Source organism: Ruditapes philippinarum, unplaced genomic scaffold (genome assembly GCF_026571515.1).
Source record: "Ruditapes philippinarum isolate M1 unplaced genomic scaffold, ASM2657151v2 ctg3405_1_1_1_1, whole genome shotgun sequence".
In the NCBI taxonomy this organism is placed as follows: Eukaryota; Metazoa; Mollusca; class Bivalvia; order Venerida; family Veneridae; genus Ruditapes; species Ruditapes philippinarum.
This window is the reverse complement of record NW_026865921.1, coordinates 219,940-247,726: the sequence shown is the minus strand read 5'-3', so window position 1 is coordinate 247,726 and position 27,787 is coordinate 219,940. Positions and strand designations below refer to the sequence as shown.

The window sequence follows — 27,787 nt, the reverse complement described above, 5'->3', positions numbered from 1 at the left end:
GTAAAAAAAAATTAAAAAAATCACAAGCAAAGTATACAATGCTTAAGCCTTAACAGAAATATTTAAATCATTTCTTTTGCAAGACCATATATTTAACACTATACCTTCTATGTTTGTTGAAATGAAATTGGTAAATTTTGAATCTAGAACCAGCTATCATTATGTACCGAGATTTCAATGACAAAATTTGAAAATCAAAATTAATCAACCTGCAATATAGAGCCTGGTCAGATTGTATAGATGTGCACACTGGCCTGGCTCTATTGTCGGCATAGGTCTAAAATTAACACATAGGTCTAGAATTAACACATATAACTGGGAATTAAGACATAGGTCTGAAAATAAAACATATGTTTGAAATTAACACATTTGTAGGTCTGAAGTTAACTTATTGGTAGGTCTTAAATTAACACAGAAGTCTGAAATTTCCACATAGGTTTGAAATTTCCACATAGGTCCAAAAATTAAAACATAGGTCTGAAATCAACACATAGGTCTGTCATTAACACAAAGGTCTAAAAATTAACACATATGTCTGAATTCAACACATAGGTCTAAAATTAACACATAGGTCTGAAATTAACTCCACAAAACATTTTAAGGTTCGGGTTTGTTACCAAGGTAACAGAGAAATATGTTATCTTCATATGACGAAATACCTGTTACATTATCTCAACAAGACATTATAATTTATCTTTTCTATTAATTTCTGTGTCCAAAATGCAGAAAAATAAAGGGACTCCACTAAGGTTTATTTGACAGGACAGAACTGGAAATAATGTTCCATTTGATGTAAATCTTCTATGCAAAATTTTAGATCATGTGCTCACTCTATTTTTCCAGAATAACTGTTCTAATCCCAAAAAAATGACCCAAAATTTGTGAGCCTTTCAAATTCAGTCAAAGTGAGCTACGAATAGAAAAAATAATAATTTTATTTTTCAAAAAGTTTCTTTCTTATTTCATGCTTTCCAGTGTTTTATTGTAATATATCAGATGATTATATTCTGATAAACCACTAGTGAAATTTATAAAATATAATTTTCACTGTAGCCGGACTATATCTGAATGCGGATGAAAAGAAAATCATAACTAAATGGAATAACAGGCAGAAATAAATGCTGTCATGCGTAAATTTTGCTTCTTTAGGAAAAGAAAGTCGATGTCACCATACATCATGTTAAAAATGTAACAAAATTATAGAAATTTAACAGAACTATATTTCAAAATTGATGATGTGACGTCATGATGTGATGACGTCACAAAGGAGAATGCGCGACGTTACGCGGCAAAATCAGTAAAAAATACTAAAAATCACTTTAAAAGCATGAAATAAAAAGAAAATTTATTTGTTTTACATATAAGATTGAAATATATTTCATTCGTGAACACCAGCTATTATATTTTCACTCGTGGCTACGCCACTCGTGAAAATATTGCATCTGATGTTCACTCAGTGAAATTATATTTCAATCTTACATGCAAAACAAACAAATATCCTCTATATATCTTTTCATTATCTTTCTGTTTCAAGTGCCCCAACTCAATCTAAGTAAAAAATTCAAATGTTTTTTTAATGCATTTTTAGGTCCGAGTGGAGTTCCTTTAATAACTTATGTAAATGTTTGTAATATTTAGAACGAGTTCAATACCATGGTAACAGAAGAGCCTGTTATGCCATGTGAAAAAATTACTTGTCACAAATTTCTTTAAGACGAGACATTTATCATCTGTCTTAATAATTTCTGTTGTCGAAACTCAGTCAAGAGATGAATGCTTGTGACATTTAGTACTTATAAAATCGAAGGTTTACTGCAAAACTGCAGTAACTTATATGAAATAAAGAAGGACTTACAACAGTCTCGCAATCAACCCTTAAAATTGTAATTTTTTAGGCATGATATTTAATCAAATGAGCTGCAGATATATAAATAATGTCTACTTGTATGACACCTGCAGTTTTAACAATACATATACATCATGTTATATAACAGAACCTTGTTGTGGAATGACTTTTTAAAAATGGTTGAGAAAAAATTATACAAAATATGATACACTTATTCTTTCCAAAAAAGTAAACAAAAAATATGAAATAGACATCATCACCTTAGTGCAGTAATGGGTTAAATCCGTATACAATTTTATTGGAGTTAACCTGTTACTGACCCAAGGCGATGAAATATCAATGAAGAATGTTCTGTGATAAAAAATTTTTTTATGATCTCCCACATACACGACAAGTTTGTGCTATGACTTATCATTCTTTTCCATTTTTACAACCGTGGATCCAAGAGCCTGGTTTGCTAAAGTCAATAAATTAAGGGCAGCTTCTTTATCACTTACACCGTCGTCAATAACAAGTTTACCCTCATCGTTTTCATCATCTTCGTTACCAGTCTCTGGTTTTATTTTCACATCTATGTCAGTGTTATGGTTGATCAAATTATCTGTGGCATCACCACTCCCATTGAGATCATTTTTCACTGGCGTTTTTATAACAAAACGCTTCGTCTCTTTGTCTACTACAAGCTTACCAATATCAAAGTTTTTATTAACAAAACCTGGTTTTTCTTCTTTTTCCTCCTCCTTTACAGCGTTTTGTCGAACAACATACCCTGATGGGTAACCCATAGTTTTCACACCAAATTGGGCGTCTTTAGACTGGCCTTGTACTTGCATTTCCTGTCCATGTTCAACTTTAACCAAATCAGAATTCATCACTAGTAAACCAGTCTGTAAATTTTGTGGAACAAAACCAGTCTGTAAACTTTGTGAAGCAAAACCAGTCTGTAAATTTTGTGGTACAAAACCAGTCTGTAAATTTTGAGGTACAAAACCAGTCTGTCCATTTCCACATGACTGTGTCTTAACAACTACATTACCGTTTCCATTCATTAAAGAAGTCACTATCTTGTCTTTCTTATGTGTCGTGTGAAGATAACTATAATCTAATGACGACAAACTGGTTCCAGCATTGCTTTTAACATCCTTCACCTTCACTACTTCTATTGTGTTTAATGATGACAGACAGGTTCCTGCATTGCTTTTATGATCCTTCACTACTTTCACTTCCTTCACTATTTTAACAGGAATTGCATTGATATCAGATGGATGTTTTTCTTGCGCCTGCTGTTGACTCACTGGGTTCAAGGTCATTGCAGCTGCCTCATTGATCTTTGCCAATGTTTGCTTGATTTGTTCAGGAGACAAGGTTTGATTATTTATCTTCACTTTTCCCTGTGGAACTACTTTCAACACCCCATCACTTAGAGAGACTGGTACACCCTGTCCAGTTACAAGCTGACCTCCAATACTGAAGAGCAAAAGCTTCTGTTGAGACTGACCAGTCTTCTGCCCTTCAGTAACCTGGTTAACAGATACAGAATTGGTTGAATAATCAGACTGACCAGTCTTCTGGCCTACAGTGACCTGGTTAACAGATACAGAACTGGTTGAATAATCAGACTGACCAGTCTTCTGGCCTACAGTTACCTGATTAACAGATACAGAATTGGTCACATAATCAGTCTTTGGCACTTTCTGGCTTCCATCTCTTGACATCACAGCTTTTAACTTTTTAAGGGCAGCAATCTTTTTATCATCACTGACACTTGAAACGTTTGATGCTGTTGTCTGCGAATGTTGGGAGTTGATATTTGTAACTGTGGGTGTAACAGATGGATACTGGAAAACCAGTTGCTTTTGTGCAGAATTAGGTGTGGTAGCAAACTGACCAATCAAATTAAACTGCTGATTAGCTCCGCCTATTCCTGGGATTACCAAAGATGATCCTGGCATTTGAATCATCTGTGGCATTGGAGAGATCACACCAGTTCCATTCTGATTTGTAGTAACTGTGTGTGCTGCGCTAACTGTTCCTGGCTGCATTCGAGGCTCCTGTCTGATCACTGGTGTTGATGCTTTCACAATAGTATTCACTCCAAACCTTGCTAATGATGTATTTGTATTGGTGTTTGGCTGGAAACCACCAGCTACTGTCAGTGGGGAGTTTAACTGTTGGCGTATCATGCCTGCCGAAGTTGTAGTAAGGGAAGCATTTAGTAACAGTGGATTTATGTTCATCACTGGTGCTGCATTAGCAGCTTTTTGCAGAAGGTTTATGGTTTGAGCACCCGATGCTTGCATGGATGTAGCATTCTGCAAAGTTTGAACACCAGGATGCAGTATGTTCATGCCTAATTGGTTAACCAATGGACTGGCCACCTGAACTCCGCCTTGTAACACCAGGCCCTGTTGTAGGCCAAGCAAAGGTGAGATCATTCCTGATTGAGTGTGAACTGGTGTCTGAGGATGTAACACTGTGGTTGATGGCTGCTGGAACACAAATCCTCCGGCTTGCGTTTTAAGATCCGTACCTCCTGCTACAGATGGCGATCCTATCAGTCCAACAGTATTCACTAATGATGGTGAAGTCTTCTGTGTATAGTATGTTGATTTGTGTAGAACAATAGACGGAGGGGAAGAGCTAGGAGCTATCTGTGCGTTAGGTTTTACGGTTGGCAGAATGATAGGATTTCCACTTGCATTCAAGGCAACAACTGGCTTAACTGTTTGTAGTAAATTTTGGCCTTGACCTTGAGACTGTCCAGCAGATGGACTTGAAAGTGGTTGAAGAGTTGTTCCTTGACCCGTTTGCTGCAGAACTTGACTGGGTTGTTGAATCAACTGGTACTGTCCAGCACTGTTTTGGATTAAAATAGTCTGGTTCCCACTTTGGATGGTAGAAGGCACTGGAATTGGACTAACTGAAGATGAAGTACCAGCCAGCTGACTTTGATTAACAAAACCCATCTGCATTACACCTTTTGGTGTGAGCACATATTGAGGTGTTAGTCTGGTTATCACTCTTTTCCCGTCTTGATCATGAGACCCAGTCACCTGCTGAGACTGGGTTACAGATACAACATTACAGGATGCTGAAGAACCTTGAACAGAGGAGGACACAGTCTGTATTTGAGATGATGAGGCAGTATGTGAATCAGCAAAAGATAATAATGTCTGCCCGCCTGAACTTTGTGTAACAACCTTTGGTGCAACTGGAATGGGAGATTTCATTGTTTGTATTGTTTTTGTAACATTCCTTCTTGGACTAATGGAAGGAAGAGAAGTAGGTGAAGGCACTTTGATATTTACAGTAGGTAATGTAATATTTACACTAGTTACAACAGCCTTGAGGGCCGAGTCTAGGGCAGCCTTGCTAGGCAACTTTATCAGTGATGGAATGGACTTTGCACCAGCTGCACTTGTCTGAAGTAATAGTGTATTTAATTTAGCTGCAGATATTGAAGTTACCACACACTGTTGTGCTTTAACAGCAGAAACGAGTGCCTCTTTCTTCACTGTATCTAATGCAACAGGTCCTTGCTGAGCTGATACAAGTACACCTTTCACTTGCTCAGAATCACTCTTATTCGCAATGTTTTTAAAGATAGTCACAGGTGTTATTTTAGGCACAGAATGGCTTACAGCTGTAACCTGTTGATCTGGCAAAGAGTGTATCTGATTGTTTGTAACATTCACACCAGTACTTTCCTCATTCATTGCAGGTATAACACCAGGTTGCCCTTTTTCAAGAGCTACAGATTCCTTCTCCTTCTGCGGTTTGCACTTTTCTAGTAATGTTTTAACAGTTTCATTTGTTGGGTATCTAGTTGGTGACTTTGCAGATACTGCCCAAGGCATGAATTTTGCTACATTTAAGCCGTTTATTTGAGAAACCGGAACGAAAGCTTGGGGTCTTTGCGGAAGACTGGTAAAGCCTTGTTGAATCTGAAGACCAGGAATTCCTTGACCTAATGACAAAACCGGACCGGTTTGGGGCTTTGGAAGTATAAGGGTATTTGGAGATGTTTTGACGGTCGATGTGCCGGAACTTAACGGGTTTTCTGGCTTCACAGTTTTCCCGTCATCAGGACTTATGGCAGGAGACAGTTGAGATTTTGTCAATGTCACAGGAGAAGTTGAAACAACATTTCTTGTTTGACCTTCACTTTCCATTGGTATTAACAGGATACTCTGATTGTAAGCTCCTTGTGACAATTTAGCTCCTCTTGTTGCTATCAACTGCTCCACCACGTTAATTGGCAGAGTGCTGGCATTTGCTGCGTAATATTTTGCTTTAAGTTTTCCTGAGGCTAAAGAGGCTGTTGTATGTGGAGCTATTTTTCTTGGTGTAGTAACAGGGCTTTGGACTACTTTCTGTGGTGTTGTTTGGTTGGGCAGAACTAATTTCTGAAGATTTAATTTTTCTGGTGTAGGAGGTAACACTGTGGGTTGACCTGTTGGTAACACTGTCCCTGAAAACATATACACAATTACAAATAATACATGTGATAAAAAAAAAGTTTGCTCTTTTTATCAGTTTTGTTTTCATCGTCTTTTTTTTATAAAACTGGTTAGCAGTAATCATTCAATTTTCATTTCAAAAGCAAGAAACAAATCAAATAGCAATTCAAATGTATAGAATTTTAGAATTATTTTTGTCTCTTTCAAAAAGAAAAACTTGATTAAATAGCTGTAACTGTGATAAGAATAGATTTTTCATGCACGTAAATAGAACTCAAATGTATCAAACAAGAATACTGATAATACATGTTTTTCAAATAAACATAAACATTTTAATCCATTTACCTTGGAATAAATCATTTTGACTAATATTATCATGAACCATATTACATGTATTTGTCAAACATGTGATAAAACCACTCACAGTTCAAACTCACTCATGATTAGAAGTGATTTTGACCACTTCCAAATAAGAGGAAACATCGTTTTACTTGAGCAATGGCTTATTCAAGGCATGCAGACTTTTCTGAGTACAATTTCCCAGTCATGACTTTCTTTCATTTACATATATATATTTTTTTGTCGATTGTATTTATTTATCGGTTCTTACCTGTTACAGAAACAGCAGTTGAGGTTTTAGGTAAGAGTTTGGTGCCTGCCACAGTTCCAGCCAGTAGGTTCTGTATGGTTGGATGCTGGAGCGCCTTTGAAGTGGCTGGCAGGAATCCACCGCCAGTCACAGCAATCCTCAAAGCCTGTGGTTGTATCGTACCTGCCGCCATCTGCTGAGCGACCGAATTAGGGGAAACAATTCTTACAGTCTGTACAGCAGGGGCGGAGGTTGTAGTAGAATTAGTATTATTGTTTGAATTCACTGGTAAAACACTGGTCAGAACCGTTCTACCGCCTTGGGTGGTTTTGATTAATATTGGTGTATTTCCTCCGGTGTTCTTTAACTGACGTATGATGTCAGCATAATCAACGAGTTGCGTTTTCCCGCTCTGAACAATAACCGGTTGACTTGTTGTCGGAGTAGCCTGAGCATTTTCCGTCTTCACGGGTTTTGGTTTCTTCGCAGCGAGCTGATCTTCCACGTTGTTAGGTATAATTCTACGTTTTCTAAGTCGGCCTCGATGACTTATATCAATTTCATCTATTTCATCGGAGGGTTTTACTGGCGTGCTGAAAATTGATTGAATACTAATAAATGTAATTGTACTATATGTACTTTGACAGGATAAATAGATATTTCAAAAATATAAAAAGACATAAACAATTTCTCTTTTAGAAACCTTTGTGTCTCCTTTACTTAATATGTGAAAAAAGACCAGTTTTTTTCCAGAAACTTGAGTTCACCGAACCAGGAATTTTTATTGAGTGGTGACACTCATAAAATAATTAAACATCACATTCTCTTCTCTTCCATATCAGACAATATTACAAAATAATCAGATTTATATTACATTGTTTCAATAATTGATAGATATAATTAAGGTCACATGACATGTTTCGAATATTGCTGGGCAAATAAGATTGCACATGCCACTCTGTTCATTAATTCATGCACAAACAGGTAGCATTTGGAGGTAAGAACAACAGACATTCAACAAAGAAACTGGATAATTTCAGTACATTAAATGTACAAATTTCATCACCTTAGTTAGGGCCGACAAAATCTCATTTCTCAACTAGTCTGTTTTTCTCTGAAGCATTTCTTAACTTGTCTGTATAACATCTAGGAAATTCTTGAAAATTTCCACTTATCTACAAGCTGTGGGACAACCTGGGCAATACAGAAATTGATTTGAGGCCCCTGAGCCTTAGTGCAATTACTGGTTAACTCATATCAAATTAAGATGGACTCAACCCGTTTCTGCATTAAGTTGATGATATATCCATTCATGTATTCAACTGTGAGAGCCAGGACATTTGTTAACAGCTATTCACAGTAGACTCACAATATAATTTAATTTGAAAAAAAAAAGAGATCATACCTGCATCTGGAATTAGAAGCAGATGCCTTATCATCAGTACTTTTCTGTTTATTTTTAGTATCATCTTCCGTCTTTTTCTCTTCCTCTACGTCAGATTCTCCGGACTCTGTCTCCTCGTCAGACGACTTCCAATTGTCCGTCTGCAAAAAACGATAAACAATACAAAATTACGTATTTTTCATTATTTTGGGCATTGGTTTGCAAAGCCATCATTCTAGACATTGTTTATTTGTTGTTTTTTTTTTTTTTTAAGTCAAACCTACAATTTCAGACTATATGGCAATTTTTCAGCTTCACTGATAAAAGAAAGTCTTCTGTACATTTTACAAGGCCAAGTCTGCACATGAATGTAACTATCACATTCCCATAAACATCACCATTTTTTTCCTCTCTTCAAATTGACATTATATTGTTTGACATGGCTTTTAGACATTTATGCCAGGTCTTTCATTTTGTAGAAAATTATTTTTTAAAGTAAGCAATAGAAAAATTAAAATACATTTTCCCTGAGCTTTTGTGTAAAACACAGTTTCTGAGGTACAGTATATTGAAACAAAATAGCATGTCCCACAAAAATCTCGGTGCTTTGTAGTAAACAAGAGGGCCATGATGGCCCTGAGGTCGCTCACCTGTACATAGGCCCCCGGAGCAGGGCCAGTTTAAACCCCAGGGCTTTTATTTGAACAAACTTTGTAGACACTTACTAGAAGATGTTTCATGCTTAATATCTAAACTAGCTTTTTGGGTTTTTTCAAAGAAGATTTTTAAGTTTTTGCCATACACATATAAGGAAAAGCACTGACCCCCCGGAGCAGGGCCAATTTTGACCCCAGGGCTTTTATTTGAACAAACTTTGTAAACACCCATTAGAACATGTTTCATACTAAATATCTTAGCTCTAGCTCTTTGGGTTCTTTAAAAGAAGATTTTTTAAGTTTTTACTATATGCATATAGGGAAAATCAATGACCTCCTGGGGCGGGGCCAATTTTGATCCCAGGGCTTTTATTTGTACAAACTTGGTAGACACTTATTAGAAGATGTTTCATGCTAAATATCTTAGCTCTAGCTCTATGGGTTCTTTAAAAGGAGATTTTTTAAGTTTTTACTATATGCATATAGGGAAAATCAATGACCCCCTGGGGCGGGACCAATTTTGACCCCAGGGCTTTTATTTGAACAAACTTGGTAGACATTTATTAGAAGATGTTTCATGCTAAATATCTTAGCTCTAGCTCTATGGGTTCTTTAAAAGAAGATTTTTTAAGTTTTTACTATATGCATATAGGGAAAATCAATGACCCCCTGGGGCGGGGCCAATTTTGACCCCAGGGCTTTTATTTGAACAAACTTGGTAGACACTCACTAGAAGATGTTTCATGCCAAATATCTAAGCTCTAGCTATTTGGGTTTTTTAAAAGAAGATATTTAAAGTTTTTTCTTTCCGTTGCCATGGCAACCAGAGTTCTGCATGGAATTAAATTCTTTGAACAATTTTTAAAGGTGACCACCAAAGGAACATTCCTGTGAAGTTTGGATGAAATTGGCTTAGTGGTTTATGAGGAGATGTCATTTAAAGTAAAAGTTTACGGACGGACGCCGGACGGATGGACGCCGGACGGATGGACGCCGGACGAAAAGCGATCATAAAAGCTCACCCTGTCACTTTGTGACAGGTGAGCTAAAAAATCACCATGCAGGAATTTTCCTTGTTTAGAAATGGGAATAACTCAGTAAAATTCCATGCTAGAGTTATGGGTCTTAGTCAGTGCCTAATAATTATGACTTAGCAGACATACCGTGTGACGTTTGAAGGAAAACAATCTTTTAGAATCCAAATAGTGTATTTATCTGTGTTTAGATCTAATTCAATTTTTAAATCCTACTGTCCAAAGATAACTTTCTAGCATTTATTGGTGAAAAACATCAGAGATGCCACTTGCTGTATTTGACTTTCTGATGGCTGTTATGCTAGCCTCCTGACATGCATAGAGACATCATGAATGAACATATTCAAATGTACAAGTTTAAAACAATGAAAATGATAAATTAACCTCAGACCTTTTCTTCCGGGGGTTTCAGTATATAATCTTCCATTTCCTTCCGTAGACGAAGTCTTGCTCGTTTTGATGCTTGCTGAAGTTTAGACTCCCAGGGTTCTAATTCTTTCAGTAGAAACTGTAGCCGTTCATGTAATATCACAATATTCTTCTTACGTGGAGGCGGTTTCTGGATCTGAAAATTACAAATGAGCCGCGTCATGACAAAACCAACATAATGGGTTTGCGACCAGCATGGATCCAGACCAGCCTGCGCATCCGCACAGTCTGATCAGGATCCATGCTGTTTGCTGTCAGTTTCTCTACTTGTTATAGAGTTGTAAGCGAACAGCATGGTTCCTGATCAGACTGCGCTGGTCTGGATCCATTCTGGTCGCAAACCCATTATGTTGGTTTTGTCATGACGCGGCTCAAATAAACAATTTTACTGGCATGTCATTTTTGGATTAGTTGATAAAAGACACGCATATGCTGGCTTTACATCATTGATTACATTCATTTATTTCAAAATAGTTAACATTTCAATGAATCTGTTTGTTTGGTTTGACTGCCAATTTTAATGCATTTTTTCATCATATTAATGCAATTGATGCACCTTACCAGCTTTCCTGGATACCTTATTAGTAAATTACTCATTTCTCTGCAAGTGACCAACTTCTAATCCAACATGAGTTTCGAATCAGAGTTGAGAGACAAATGACCTTTCGACTCAATGTAAAAGAACAATTGTCAAGGAAGAAATTTCACTTGGACAATGGATCAAACCAACGACCCCTGAATTACAAAGTCGATGCTCTCCCTATTGAGGTAAGCATGTAGACTAACAAATTAATTGAATTAATTCATATTTTGTAATTACATATTAATCTCATAGCATTAAGGGCTGTCCTTTTGTCAAGACATCCAAGGGTTGATGCCCTATGGAAGTTAACAGGCTGTTTCATTGGTTTTCACAGGATGCCCTGTGACAATCGCTTCAGGTATTTCTTAAGTATACAAACATGAAACGGGCGGAGGTGTAAAGATGATGAATGTTTGATAACAAAATAAACCTTCAATAAATTTGAGGATCAAAACCAACCTGTGACTTTTTCCCCCGTTTAATAACAATCGGTTCTGGTTCGGCAAATTGTTCGGCTAGCTTCCGTACCTCCTCTACGCTGTCAGCTACCATCTCAAACTGTTTCGGATCTGGGAGCTACAACCAGGCATACAAAAATCACTTAAATTTGCAGAATCAACGATGCGAAATAAGGAATTATCACTTTTATTTATCATCAAAATTCTGTTTGCTTATCAGATTTGAATAAAATTTTAAAGTTAAACTTTTTGATACAAAGTACAAATAATTTCTCAACACAATTTTACACCTTATTTACTGTTCTTAAGAAGCAGTTTAGATCATTAAAGCGAATTGGTCCATATTTGAAAGATCTGTTTTATCATAAATAATTATGTTTGTAGTATTTGGTATAACACAAGACAACAAATCACAAAATAATACTGATAAGTGTGAGATACATGATCTGATATTACATACATGTATATCTTAATATAGCAGATAATAAATTATTCCAAAACAAACATCATTATTCATCATATAAATTTTTCTATCACTCAAGATGCTATTGTTCTATCACTCAAGATGCTATTGTTTTTTCACTCAAGATGCTATCAACATTTTAATATGAATACCCAAATGATACATTTCTCTTGTTTTTATCAGTATTTGAAATACCTATGGATAAAGGAATTCCACTGAGGTTTTTTGACACAGCGTGACTGGATATATTTTTTCAAAATAAATATTCAATTTGATGTAGGTCTAGACCAGTTATATGTGTACAAAATTTCAGATCATTTACTCTTTTCGTTATTTTCAGAATAATTACTTTGTGAAAATGACCAAAAACTGAAAACCAATTTTCACTCAAATTTGGCCCTAGAATTGCATAAAAATATGACTTTCAGAGAATATTTCTTATCTATTGCATATCTTTCTGTTTTAAGTGCCTCAGATGACCTATATAAGAAATTCAGATTTTATGTTTTTAGGCTTTTTGACTTCAGTGGAGTTCCTTTAAAGTTATATAAGGCTATTAAGGTCCTCTTATTGATTAAGCATTATATTTAATAGGTTTTTTAACAGAAATTTTAAAGTTCCAACCTTTTCGTCCTCTTCTTCCTCCTCACTTTCCTCCATTTTTTCTTTCCCATCACCGTCAGCTGCTTGTGAATCCTTTTCTATTCCTTCTGTAGTATCTCCAGTTTCAGGATCATCTGTTTCTGTTTTTATGTTAACCTTACTATTCTCAGATTTCAAAGAATCAAAATCTGTTTTAATCTTTCCATTTATCTTCCCGCTCGTGTCTTTGACTTCACCTTTTTCTTTCTCAGCTCTTACATTTCCCCCTATCTCTGCATTTGTTTGTGCAGACAGTTCTGACTTCAGCTCGACTTTATTATCTTCTTTCTCACTGTTTTCACTATCCTCATCCATAACATCCATTTCATTTTTCAATTTAGCTTTTTCATTATTAACATTTGCATTTTCAAAGCTTTCTTCATTCTCTTTAACAATTCTTAATGGGTCTACTTCCATATTCATTTCTTCACAAGTATTAATTTTATCAATACCATTATTTGTCGCATTACCTAAACTATCATTTATAAAACCATCTGTATCATTAATTAAACTAACATTTGTTTCAGTCACCAACTCATTAGGAAGATCAACATCATTTTTCTCTGTAACTTTGTTTGATATTTCCACTTGAACATATTCAGAATGGTCCATCAATTCAGTCACACCTTTATCTACAATACCCGTAATTACTTCATTAACATCTTCATTGTCAATGTCTGAATCTTTATCTACTGCAGTCTCAGACATGTCAAAGTCTACACCATAATCAGAAATGTCTTTAGTGTTATGCTTTTTTACATCCATTGTTTCCCTAGATGAATTTTCTTCTACAAGCAGCGAATCTTGCAATTTTTCAGGTAGCATATTTATATTATTATTATTATTTACACTGTCAATTTCTTTGCATATATTTTTTTCTGTCTCAACCATTTCTTCATCTGTAACAAGGCTTTCTTTTTTAGTCTCATCCTCGTTATTTGCATCTTTTTTATCATATGCTTCATTATCTCCACATTCTTTATCATCATCATCATTATCATCATCATCATCATCATTACTACCACCAGGAACAGGAATATTTTCAAGTTTGTTATCTTTATTTACTTTCTTAAGCATTCCATGAAAACTAGCACTCAAATTCAAATCAGGTTCTGATGTTTTGGAATTTGCGAAAAGTTTATTTGCATGAATATCACAGTCATTACTATCCTCCGTTAACTCGCTTGACTTTGAACTCCTTCTAGACATTGAATCATCCTTGAACATTGATGTTTTCATTTCTAACAAACTATTATCACCAGTTATACTGGAGTTCGATGCCGAGGCGGAATTCTCATCAAACAGAAAAGATGACAAATTCCGTGTCGCTTTCAAAGGTGGTATATTTTTCAACCTTGCCCTATTTCTGCTGCTCCTTCTTAAACCGAAGTCTGAGTCAAATATAAGAGGGCTTGCATCCCTGGAAGTGTCACTTGACCTGTCAAACCTTGAGCTGCGGCGGAGACCAAAGTCAGCCGGAGACATACACGGGCTCGACTCCTGAGAAACATCACTTGACCTATCTATTTGAGAACTGAAACGTAAATTGAGATCGGAACACGAGGGATATGGACTTGAGTCACGAGATATATCCCTAGAACTTATATTACTGTTTGAATCACTATTATCACAATATGGAAGGGTAGCGTCACTGCCTGAACTGAGTCTATCCACAGACTGATCGTCAAGCTGTTGGTTAGTGTCTGAATCTTTCTCGGGCGTTGGCGTAGAAATACGAGCAGGACTGTTACCATCTGGCTCTTGGTCCTCGACGGCACTTTGGTCTTCAACTTCAGACTCACAGGATGAGGAGGACTCTGTGACAGATGCATCTTCTAACAGCTGTAGAGGGACAACAGATTTTGGTGCCTGAAATATTATACATAAAGATTATTTGGGTTGAATAGTGAATTTCATACATAAAGATTATTTTGGTTGAATAGTTGGTTTCCAGTGCATTATATTTAGATTATATCTTGCTCAGTAAAGTTACTGAGTTTTTATAAAATTTATTTGGCTTTCTATAATATTACATTTTAGTTCAAAATTTAATTCATTTTAATATTAAACAATATCACCAAAAACTGAAATAAAATTTACACTGTTATTTTATGGATAAAATGTTGCGTTGAGGGGGTGAGGGTTGCTGGATGTGAAGAGACACTTTAGTTTGTAAGCAACAATAAATAAATTTATAAAGTAAATTTATACCTTAAAACTGCTTAATACAGAGCCTATAATCTTTGTTATTTTAAAAACTTGATCAAGTATGACTTGAATGATGCATTACATATCATAAAATATCATACATTCTCTTGTGACATGTTAAGAAATAATTTACCACACCCATTAAACACTTGTTCAATAAAACAATATTATGCTCGTCAGAGGTTTGCATAAATCATATAAGATTTTATCTAACTCATTCAAGTATTAAACCTACAATCATTCAATATCCTCTATATCTACAAACCTGTCTAAGTCTGCTGGGTCGCTGTCTCATTGGTGATGACATGGGTGATACATTTTCAGAGGTTTGTTTACTGGGCGACGATTGTTTTGATGCACTGTGACGCTTCTTCTTTTTCAACTTTACTTTCTTCATTGGAGGTGGTTTGTAAACAAAGGGAAACTGTAAAAGTAAACAGATGTAAACAAAGAGAAACTGTAAAAGTAAATAGATGTAAACAAAGGGAAACTGTAAAGTTTATAGATGTAAACAAAGGGAAAATGTAAAATTAACTTTGTAAACAAAGGGAAAATGTAAAATTAATTTTGTAAACAAAGGGAAAATGTAAAGTTAATTTTGTAAACAAAGGGAAACTGTAAAAGTAAACAGAGGTAAACAAAGAGTAAATGTAAAATTAACGTTGTAAACAAAGGGAAAATGTAAAATTAACTTTGTAAACAAAGGGAAAATGTAAAATTAATTTTGTAAACAAAGGAAAAATGTAAAGTTAATTTTGTAAACAAAGGGAAAATGTAAAATTTAAGGAACTCCACTGAGGTTTATAAGCCTAAAAACATAAAATCATAATTTTTCACATAGATAAACATGAGCACTTAAACAGAAATATAAATAAGATATAATTAAGTAATATATAAGAAATATAATTAAAATCGTATTTTTGTGCTATTTTCAGTCCGATTTGAGTGAAAAGCGTTTAAACACTTTTCAATTTTGGGTCATTTTTCACTATTATAATAATTATTCTGGAAAAACGGAGCGAGCTAATGATCTGAAATTTTGCACATAAGTTATTGGTATAGATTTCCATCAAATGGAGTAATAATCTCATAAAATTATTTCCAGTTCCGTTATGTCAAAAAACCTCAGTGGTGTCCCTTTAACGTTGTTAACAAAGGGAAAATGTAAAATTAACTATGTAAACAAAGGGAAAATGTAAAATTAATTTTGTAAACAAAGGGTAACTGTAAAAATACTTAGATGCAAATAACTTGATTTTATGTAAGATTTGGTCAGCAAAATTAGTTCTCACAGGAAAATAATGACCCACTATGCAACAAAAAGTTCCAGATGAAAATAATTCATGTCTTAAGACTTTGATTGACATGTCAGTTAAATAATTAAATAAGCTGTAGGAGAGACTTTATAATTCACTAGTGTTTCAATTCAACAATAAAAATCCTGTGTGAAAATAGTCCATGTGTAAGACTAATTGAAATGAGACAATTTATCTTTAAATGCTCATAAATGATTGTGATACAAAGTTTCTAATAGAGATAGGTATCTGCTCAAAAAGTGACTTTTACCAATTGAATAACAGAGTCCCTTTAACTACAAATGGACTGTCCACAAATTCAGCTGAGATGTTTCACTCTCCGGTGAACAGTTTGGCGGAAAAACTTACCTTTCTTTTATTATCGAACGGATCAGGCCTAATCTCAATTTTCGGATATTTTACAGGAGCCTGTCTGTACACACGTACATCTGCTCCACAGAATTGTGGGAAATGTATATATCTCTGACCAGTGTTGTCTGTTCCCAGTAAATACTCTCGCTGGTCCTCAAATGGTTGAATCTCAATAGTCTCACGCAGAGAGTCTTGTGTATGCTGGAAAATATAATATGTAGAAATATATAAGAGGTAATGAAAAAAATTTGCTATGATGTCACCGTATTCAGCTGACGTATACCAAATGTAATTGGATGAGAAAAATGTGCCGTCCGAGCATTTCTACAGTGTGGGGACCCTAAAATTACCATTCTATACCTCTACAGACTGTGAACCCTCAGATTATCATTCTATACCTCTACAGACTGTGAACCTTCAGAATATCATTCTATACCTCTACAAACTAAAGACCCTCAGATTATCACCCATACCTCTATAGACTGAGGGCCCTCTTAATATCATTCCATACCTCTACAGACTTAGGACACTCAGAATATCATTCCATACCTCTACAGACTGAGGACCCTCAGAATATCATACCATACCTCTACATACAGAGGACCCACAGAATACCATTCCATACCACTACAGACTTAGGGCCCTTAGATTATCATTCCATACCTCTACAGACTGTAGACCATCAGATTATTATTCCATACCTCTACAGACTGAGGACCATCAGATTATCACTCCATACCTCTACAAACTGAGGACCCTCAGATTATCATTCCATTCCTGTACAGACTGTAGACCATCAGATTATTATTCCATACCTCTACAGACTGAGGACCATCAGATTATCACTCCATACCTCTACAAACTGAGGACCCTTAGATTATCATTCCATACCTGTACAGCTAGAGGACCCTCAGAATATCATTCTATACCTCTACAGACTGAGGACCCTCTGATTATCATTCTATACCTCTACAGACTGAGAAACCTCAGATTATAATTCTAGACCTGTACAGCCAGCTGACCCTCAGATTATCATTCCACACTTCTACAGACTGAAGACCCTCAGAATATCATTCCATACCTCTACAGACTGAAGACCCTCAGAATATCATTCTATACCTCTACAGACTGAGGACCCTCAGATTATAATTCTAGACCTGTACAGCCAGCTGACCCTCAGATTATCATTCCACACTTCTACAGACTGAAGACCCTCAGAATATCATTCCATACCTCTACAGACTGAAGACCCTCAGAATATCATTCCATACCTCTACAGACTGCAGACCTTCAGATTATCATTCTATACCTCTACAAACTAAAGACCCTCAGATTTTCATTCCATACCTGTACAGACTGATCTACCATAACAAAAGGTGATAATGTAAAACTTGAACCATTACAAAACTTACCAAGCAATGATCACAGAGGGATTTCATGATCCACACTTTCCTGTAGAAACTCAACTCATGATATCTCTTCCTTTCCAGGGGATTCTTTGTACCTGTAAACATTATAACATAGTAACACTCCTGTATCCCAAGTCATTTTTCTTTTCTTATACCTTAAGTCAACACATATAAGGTTATATACAGCTACTTTCCAGTTTTTATAATTGTGAAGTAAGAAATATTTTTGGCGGAGGGGTTGCCTTTAAGGGTTGAGGCATCAAAATTAACCCTGCATAATCGTAAGAGGAGACTTAATGGGTTTGAATTACTGGAGTCTATGCATCTCTTAGCTCCAGCAGGTGAGTTGATTTTAAATCCTAGTGTTGCTTTAACTTTTTAACATCCAAGGTTAGCCAAAATCATCTTTCCTGTTTTTAACGCCATATGACCTAAATTGTGGTGGTATGCCGTAAACCAAACAAAACAAACATAGTTTATGTAGATGCAAGCTCATGGCTAGAAACAAAAGTAGCCATTTTTTAATTGTAAAGCAAGAAAAAATTCACTTTAAAGCTAAATCTAGGGTAGAAACAGTGACTTTCCACAAGCCAGATGGACTGCTCTCTCACATCAAAGAATTGATTTCCCTTGCTGAATATTAACTCACAATGGTAAAGACAAATTTTGTGAAAAAGTGTAAATTCGTTCACTTCTTATTTTTTATCATAAAAGCTGTACCTATTTTCTTTTTGATTTGTTGGATTATCAGTCACACCAAAACTGTAAAAGTCATACTGCAAAATTATTAGTATTTGTGGGGTATGAATTTCAATGGCTTTTGTGGACAGGTCAATGCACGAATTTCCACTGCACTAAGATTATTCTGCATCACATTATGTACATTTTATTTTTTGGAAAAAAGACAATTCATGTTTTTAAGTACCCACAAAAATGCTTTTTGTGACAAAAAACACGAAAGTTCATGTCCATGAAAGTAAGTGAATTTACAGTATGGTGATTTTTCAGCTTTAATGGTGGAGGAAGACATATTTCTAACAATAAAAGAATAATAAGCCTTCATCATTAAACTTCTCTTTTTACCTTATTAGAACATATTCCCCGCCCCTACCCCTCCCCCAATTTGTACATACCTCTCTTTTCTCAATCTTAACAAAACAAGCATTGAAATAGAAAAAAAAAAAATCTCGGTGAGAAGCATTTGTTTAATTATAATTTCAATATTATCACAACTCTAGCAAAAATGCTTGCTATTAATAGGTGTACAAATTGGTGCTAAATCAAGTGCACTGTTTTAATTTATCCTGAAAGTTTTCCACACCACAGGAAATCATTAGCTTAAGGTCTTCAGCGTACACTTTTATATACTATGACATGACGTGAATGCCGCATCAGATGAAAAACAAAAATGTTAAATAGCGGCTTATAAAGTTTTGGAAGCCAGAACTAGAAATCATCAGCTTTCCTCCGACATGTTTATAGAAAACCCAGCAGATATTTCCACAAGAAGAGAAAAGAAATCTGCACTCAATATTGATTAGTTTACTTATGTGATATAAGCTACTTACCAACAACATGAAAAAACTCCTCGTCTATACCTAGTCTCAAACATGTCTGTAAAATAGAACAACAAAAGTACACGCATTAAAAGAAAATGACTAAAATAAAACTAAGAAAATAATTCTGAATAATATCATCTTAAATCCATACCATGCTAAATATCTTAAATAGACTTGTCCGTCTTTAATTCTGGACAATACCATTCATCATTTTTAGGGGAAAAATTTGAAAATATGTATTAAATGAATAGTGAACAGTGCAGACTACGATCAGACAACATGGAAGTGCTGGCTGATCCCGGACTGCACAGGTTGCATTGGTAGAATCAGTTTCTGCTAGCGTTAATATTCATTTGATTTTATATTTAGTTTTGACCGTAGTCAGTATCAGCTGATATATAGAGGTGAGAGGTGGGGATGACACAGCATGGGCGGTTGCTGGTTATTTTCGAAACTCTTCTGTTGTATGTTGAGATACACACATTTTATTAGCAATGTACATAGTTTAAGTTTTTATGCTCCAATCAAAGGGTGCAGGACAGATGCCAGGAATGCAATGCTTATTCTGTATCTCTTTGTCTATTTAAGGGGGAGCAAGTTAAAGTTACACATACACTGTAGATTTTATAATTATGGCCACTCCCCAGCTTTACTGGTGGAAGATAATCTTAAGATGCATCTCTCGCAATTACTTGAGACATAGGCAGCCATCTTAATTGAACCATCAACTGTCCTGTCAATTTACAGGTTAAAATCTTACCTTTTCAACATCCCGATCATTATCTGTATACACCTTATACCAGCTCTGTAACTTCACTCTAAGTTTCTGTTCCCACACTTTGTATGGCATCAAATTCTTCTTGTCAATCCTATAATAAACATACAAAAAATTCCATTAACATGGGTGCAAGTTGAAAATTTGGATAAACCTGAAAACCTTTATCCTACAAAATCTAATGGTAAAACATGATGAAATTTGGCACAAAAAACCTGACCTTCAGGCATATGCCTGAAAACTTGCACCCATGCATTAAGTGACAATAAAAGTAAAAAAAAAAATCTGTCAGAATAAAGAAAGTCCTATAAAAGATTGTACAGTAATTAACCATTGTGCATTTATGACAATAAAGAATCATAACAGTGAATGTCATATCACTTTAAACCCCTCTTTTATATATAAATATTTTATTATATATATATATTTCGATAGTTACCATGATGATCTTTTTTTAGTAAGTTGTTTATTAAGCTTACAAATCTGAATATATTAATAAATAAAATCCTCCATTAAACAAATTTATTCAATTCTGACAGAAACTATATGACAGAATGACAATCTTATGATTTTCACAATTAATTTCTAAATTGTATTTTTCTGATATTAAATGTAGTGAAAGCATACTTCAGTCTCTGGAAAGGTGTACTGAGAAGTGAGGTCATGATAAGTTGTAAGGTCGAACTTTCTCGTGCCATCATAAAACAACGCTCCAGCTCAAAATGCATCACTTCACCAATGTTCAGCTGAGCTTGGCACAGAAACAAGAACAGGCCTATCTGTGGCAACTGTAAGAGAAAAATAACGATCTATGTTAAAAACAGATTACTCAGTTAAGTTGTTTTATTAATCTTTACAATTAGATAAATAAATTTGATTACTAACAATTAAGTTGGATTATTCATCATTAAAATTAAGTTGGATTATTCATTGCTTCAATAAAGTTGGATTATTCATTGTTACAATAAAGTTGGATTATTCATCTTCAAAATGTGTTGATCATATATAATTTTCATCAGCAACTGTTAAGTTTCAGTGAATCATCATAAAACCTTGACATGGTATACACTTGATTATTTGTTGATATTTTACAGACAGCATGATGGACTATTTTCAGTGCTTGATAGTAATACATGAGTCTGGATAGCTTATAATGTTCTAAGTTCAAAAGGGTCATTACTTTGTCAAAATCTAGGTTAAAGTTATTGGCCCTGGACAGTGACCTCCAATTATGCTCTCAAATTAGTGTGTGAAATTTCTACCCATTCCCTTCAGTAGTTTTGGAGTTATCAACTTACACGCAAAAGCATAACCAAAGTGTGACGCAAATGCTCACTATTCTTCCAATACACGAGCTAAAACTACATAAGAATCAAAATTAAATATAACACAATAATTCAGGGGTGGCAAAATCAATTGTCTGTATTGCCAAGGTTGTCCCAAAGCTTGTACGACAAGTGGATATTTATATATGCATGCATTCTAGGCTTAATGAGATCCCATCTGCCCTTTCAGGCACTGAGAATATGGACCCTCAAAATTTTCAATAATTTACTATATAAATATCATACAGACAAGTTAAGAAATGCCTTAGAGAAAAATGGACTAGTAAGTCAAAACCAGATTTTGTCGGCCCTGAATATTACAGCTAAATTTACCTCCCACATTGCCATCATCGTCTCTTTTTGACCTTCAAACAGAACATTATCTTCCCAGTCCATTATTTCCTGTGCTAGAGCCTCTCGCTCGGCTCGCCGTGCCATTATCTGCCGGATTCTGTACTCCCGCTTTTTCTGGTACTCCGCCTCACGTAACTGGTTCAGCAAGTAAGTGGAGTCATGAAGAACGTGGGATTTGGGCCTTCGTCTTAAGCCTAAATTGTTCAGTAAAATGTTCTTAGCTTAATTTATTAAAATCAAAAGTCTTTCACCAACATATCAACTGATGAAGCTAATAAAGCGAAACATGTATTGATATTTAAATTTGTGTTGGTTTTTTATCTACTTATCCTACCAACATATCTCCTAATTTGTGAAAGCAGGCCCCGTGTACGCAAAGATTTGAGGATCAAGATCAAATCTAAAAACTCAAATATTTTCCATTGTTTTTCCTCATAGATTAAATATTACCTTGATAAAACTGGACCAGAAATAGTATATTTATGAAATTTTAGAATAAATTTATTGTTATTTTTGCAAGATATGGGCATTTACAGTTGATTCAAAAAACTGATCCTTATTTTGATCAGATTATTTCTGATTTTGTTTTGGTATTCGCCGATTTTATCCCAAAATAGGTTTTAACAGATTAAGTGAAGATTTACCAAATCCTCCAGAACTGCCTTCAGCTTTTTGATCAGTGGTTGCCTCAATGGTTGTCTTCTCTCTAAAATCCCTAGATAATAAATTGTCAACTATTTCAGTCTACATGTTTATGAAGAATGGTTTACATGGACAGCATCAGAATCCTAATCAAAAGGTTGTGGGTTCGAAATCCCATCAGTGGACCGTGGGTTCAAAGTGATTTACAGTGGTGAGACTACTGTTTATGACATTCAGGAACAGTCAACTGGTATGACTTAAAAAGATCATTTCTTGGTTTCCAAAATAGCATTCAAGCAGCATGCCTCCACATTCATGATAATTTTCGTAAAATTTTAAAACAATGTATTTTAAATGTAAAATATAGCGAAAGGAACAAAGAAAGTAATTTACACATTGCAAACAGCACTTACAATCCATGTTAATTACTGAAATGACATAAAAAATGCAAAAAATATCCTTTACTGCGTTAATCACACAGTAGAATTAGAAATATGGCTATATATACTTCAAAATCAGTAATTTATCCCAAAATACATGTAAATTATTTCCCCCTAAAATCTTGGTACATTTTTCTCAAGTTCCAGAAGTAAATGACTCGCAAACTTCCTCTAATGGAAGCCCTGGATTACTTTAACAGGCAGTATAACTGTATATCAAAAGTTTCCCTTTTCATACCTTGGCAACAGTGCTAGCTTTTGTTCAAGCATTGTCTCCATTTTCTGTGCCCTCTTAGAAATGTAATGATCTGGTCCGTTGAATCGGTAACAATTTTCCAACATTAGACGAAAATCGGATACAAACTCTGTAATAGTTGTATACTGATCTTCCTCAAACTTTTGTTTCACTGGAAAGGAAATTATTACATTTTATGAAAGAAAATGTCCGGAAAAATAAAAGTGTTCATGGTATTTAGTAAAGGCCTTTAGTACAGATGCTGGGATAATTAGTTAAGATAAGCATATGAAAAAAAAAGCAATACTTTCTCATTTATTGGAACAAAATTATGACAATTATCTTTCCCGTTTCGGTTCACAGCCATTTGAGTCTTACATAATTACATCTAACAACAGTTCATTAGTGCTTATAAATGGTATTGTAAGAAACTTATAGCCTAATGTCACCTTATCAACATCAATCATTCAAAGTGCATGTAGCAGTGAGTATGTGGAAGAATAAATATCATCCTAAACTAATTGTCATGCAACAATGAGCAGCACTTAATGCTTCAACTAAAACAAGTTTTTTTGGGGGCCCAATCACCAAGGATAAGTAAATTTTGCGCCTTTTGTGAAAAGACACGTTTATATTCATAGTAAACAGTGTAAATAAGAGAAATGTAAATCATCTCGTGTAAGATTTTAACAGTCCTTATGTTTCTAAATGGACAAAAAATGAATTGACTTTCAATTTCAAATGGTCATCAACATAAATCCGTTAATCGAGTTGGTAGTTGCCTTACCCATTATATTATGTCCCAGGATTTATAAATAAAAACAGTGATACAAAAGTTGGCAAGGGTGGCCTATGCCAAGCTGAGTTGAGATGAATCGAGGGCTAAGTTCATTTCAGGGCCAAGCTCACCCTGATAACTGTACATATGTATTGATGTCACCTCATGACCGCAAGCTGATCATGTTTAAAAATAAATTACTTTGTAAATTTTACTGTTTAGATCTATTATCAAATTATAATACATGTATAGGTTTGTTTCGAACATAGATCTATATTTATAATGCAAAAATAATATCAATTATAATGACTTTAAATTATAATCTACAATCTGTACTTGATTTTTTTTCTGGTTGCGTTGTACGTCACACCAACATCATATATGACCTGTGTATGTGTTTGTGCAACTTAAAAGCCATCCAAAAAAAATCATCATGTATGGATAATAGATTAGAATTTAAAGCCTTTGTTTGAGAATGATCATTATTCCTTTTGAGAAAGCAAAATCAACTATCATTCATTTAAAAAAAAATCTTATTATAACAAGTATTTTTTGTTTAATGTAAAACATACTTAATTTTAACCACATTGGTTTTTCTATGCGTTGCTTATAAACTTCAAAGAGATCTGGAGCTGAAACTTCAACTGACTCCATAAATGGCCAGTTTGCATTTCTCTTAGCATGTGACATAAGGTCTGTAAGAATCTTGTATCCGGCTTGCAGTTCTTCATTCAACTGAAGAGTAATGTCAGAAGAAGTTGCATCATCGATGTCATCTTCGTTCGTTTCTTCAATCTCTCCATCCATCTGTTTATTTTCATTTGTTGACAAATTGTCAGCCTCTTGTAGCTCAGTGACCTCATTTTCCTGCGCGTCAATTGACATGGAGGAGGCCTGTATTTCAGGTTCAACCATATTTACAAGTGATTATAGAGTCTAACTAGTATATTTGGAGCTTTAAGTTTGTTTACATTTTAGAAAATTATCGGAGTCTGCGAGGGGTTTCCTGCAATTCTGGAACTATTGACCTCATTCGGTTCGTGATAAGTAACGAATTAAGCGAGTCTCAAGAAAGACATGGGCTAACATTGTGATAAAATAATATTTCGACAAAGTTTGCAGTGAATATCAACAAAACAAATGTAGATAACGGTGCCGGCATCTTTGTTTTCCTTAAAGAATTCAACCATCATCCACCTGTGAGAAGAGATGTTTCAGCTCTTCGACTGGCTGACCTAATCACCAAGTACGCATAAATTTCATATCCTTCCGCACAGAGTGAGTTTTATCATAAAGTTTAAAAAAGAGAAAAAACATATTCAAATTGAAATATTTATTAATATTCCAGTTCAAGTAAATCATGCTTTAGACATAATCATTTCTAACAAGTAAAGTGTAAAATGTAGTTCCAAGAACTACGTTTTAGAACTACTTCTGCCCATGATTATATGCAAAATAGTTGTTATTAGGCTAGGTACAACTCTACACCATTACACCGAAAGTTGACAAAATTTCATCTTATACCACACATTTTCCAAATTTCTCTTGTAAATCATGCTAACTTTTCAGGAAAATATTTTCATAAAGTTGAAATCAATATGTCCTACTTTCTCACCGCGCAACAGTTTCTTTTACGTCATAATTGGTATGTCGCTTACGAATAAAACTATTTGTTGTAACAGAAGTTAACTTCATCCTCTCTTTTCATCCATCCAATAATTGTCAGACAGTTATGCTTATCAGATAAATTAACCAAAATGAAAAAGAATGAAATGATTTATGGATTTGACATTTTTTGTGAGTTAGACTGTTAGGATTAGATTATATGTATAAAGTACAGTACATGTGTTATTTTTGATGCTAAGATAAGGCTGCCTTATTAAGTTACCTTTGTTGAATGAAAAGTTAAAAAAAATATTATTGTTGTTTTATTGTTGTTATTTTTATCATTATTATCATTATTATTATCATCATCATCATCATCATCATCATCATCATAATCATCATCATCATCATCATCATCATCATCATCATCATTGTTATTATTATTATTATTATTATTATTATTATTATTATTATTATTATTATTATTATTATTATTATTATTATTATTATTATTATTATGTCTATCAACATAACTGTACGCGTATGTTTAATTCTTTCACACAAAACGTCAAGGGAGATAAGCAGAGTATATTTATTATCACTTTTTTGAGTGTGTCTGCTAAATATGTAATATGTATTGCTCGTTATAAGCCGGAATAAAAGGAACTCTATCGAGATAAAGAAAAAAATCAGATATTTTTATTATCTTACAAAGATAAACTTGAGTATTTAAAATGGAAAGATATGCACAAATAAAGTAATATACTCGGACTGAGACTGAAAATCATATTTGTTTGTCATCCTTAGCCTGATTTGAGTTAAATGCTTCACAATTTTTGGACATTTGGTAACAATATACCATAACCCTTATTTCTATTACATGGGTGGCCAACTTGTATACAAAATATATATTAAGTTATTCGTCATGTAAACAAAAGACTCGAATAAAAGTAAACAGTGTAATTCAAACAGAAATGAAAGAAGCTTCAATGAAATCATAAGCCTAAAAATCTTATAAACTAGGAACCACCGTCTCTACCTAAAAAAGTCATTGGGTCACTTAGAACTGAAAAAGTATATGAAAATATACTCAGAATTAAATTGAAAATCGATTTTAAGCGCCATTCTTACTTCCGATTTGAGTTAAAAGCGTTAAAACGCTTTTCATATCTAGGTCATTTTACAAAATAAAAAGAATATTCTAGTACAAAAGAGTAAACGAATGATCTGAATGATCAACAAACGCACCCACCGACCCGACCCAGCATCCTTCATCAAATGGGATAAAAATCTCGAAATAATATTTCCAAACCCGTCACGAAAAAAAAAACTCAAAGGAGTCCCTTTAAACCAACCAGATTTTGATGTTTATTCATAGACACCAACGCGTGACACTTGAAGGTATAGCATTAAACTTATCAGTGTTATCATAGTGTTATCATAGTGTTATAATAATGTTATCATAGTGTTATCATAGTGTTATAATAATGTTATCATAGTGTTATCATAATGTTATCATAGTGTTATCATAATGTTATCATAGTGTTATCATAGTGTTATCATAATGTTATCATAGTGTTATCATAGTGTTATCATAATGTAATCATAATGTTATCATAGTGTTATCATGATGTTATCATAGTGTTATCATAGTGTAGCCATAGTGTTACCATAGGAAGGTTCGATGATGGATTTCAGACAATATTTTTCATTGTATCAAAATGTCTTAATTTTCCTCTTTTATCAATTTATCTTCATATATATATTTTGCGGATATCTTCCTCATAAGTAAATGAAATATGTTTGTCAAAGTGCAAAGAGCTATTTCCCCACGTGGAGTGCACCACTTGATGTGATTTACTAAATGATATTTGCAAATGTCCTCCATTTGAAAATTTCCGTATCAAATATTTCGAGATTTCCGTATTCAGGACAGTTATGGACTGTGACTTCCACTTGATTATTTTGAATCGATCCATGGTTACATGTACGATCAAGTGCTGTCGGTGGACAGCACATTCGACTATTCAAAATGCTTGATAGTAAAAGAGCCTTGATAATGTAAGAATTACTAAGTTCACAAAAGGGTTATTTTTTACAAATCCATGTTATAGGCCTTTGAGAGAGTCCTATTATGCTAACCAAAAAGTGTATTAAACTTCAACTTGTTTCAAAGAAATATGTCAAAGAAGTATGAAAATATCTGAGGTGGCAACGTAAATTCTGAGTCGAAAAAGGGGCATAAT

General features: G+C 34.4%; 1 protein-coding gene across 1 annotated transcript; it reads right to left on the bottom strand.

The window, feature by feature from the left end:
• LOC132730744 (uncharacterized) lies at positions 1–25,194 on the bottom strand. Its single transcript, XM_060716728.1, has 16 exons — positions 24,509–25,194; positions 23,162–23,330; positions 22,486–22,556; positions 21,821–22,035; positions 20,790–20,950; positions 20,148–20,256; positions 19,397–19,442; positions 17,832–17,923; positions 16,417–16,620; positions 15,018–15,176; positions 12,527–14,413; positions 11,441–11,557; positions 10,361–10,534; positions 8,301–8,440; positions 6,917–7,488; positions 1–6,317 (listed from the first exon to the last, which is right to left on the bottom strand). The coding sequence occupies exons 1-16, from the start codon at positions 24,849–24,851 to the stop codon at positions 2,248–2,250; spliced, it is 8,529 nt and encodes a 2,842-aa protein (XP_060572711.1). The 5' UTR covers positions 24,852–25,194; the 3' UTR covers positions 1–2,247.
• Between the last annotated feature and the right edge of the window lie 2,593 nt (positions 25,195–27,787).

What these genes read in the sequence shown, in the direction of transcription:
- LOC132730744 (XM_060716728.1), bottom strand. Translation starts at nt 24,851, where the DNA reads ATGGTTGAACCTGAAATACAGGCCTCCTCCATGTCAATTGACGCGCAG. An exon ending in CGATGATGGCAATGTGGGAG is followed by an intron (nt 20,951 to 21,820) that starts GTAAATTTAGCT and finishes TTTCTCTTACAG; the next exon opens with TTGCCACAGATAGGCCTGTT. An exon ending in ACACCTTTCCAGAGACTGAA is followed by an intron (nt 20,257 to 20,789) that starts GTATGCTTTCAC and finishes TGTTTATTATAG; the next exon opens with GATTGACAAGAAGAATTTGA.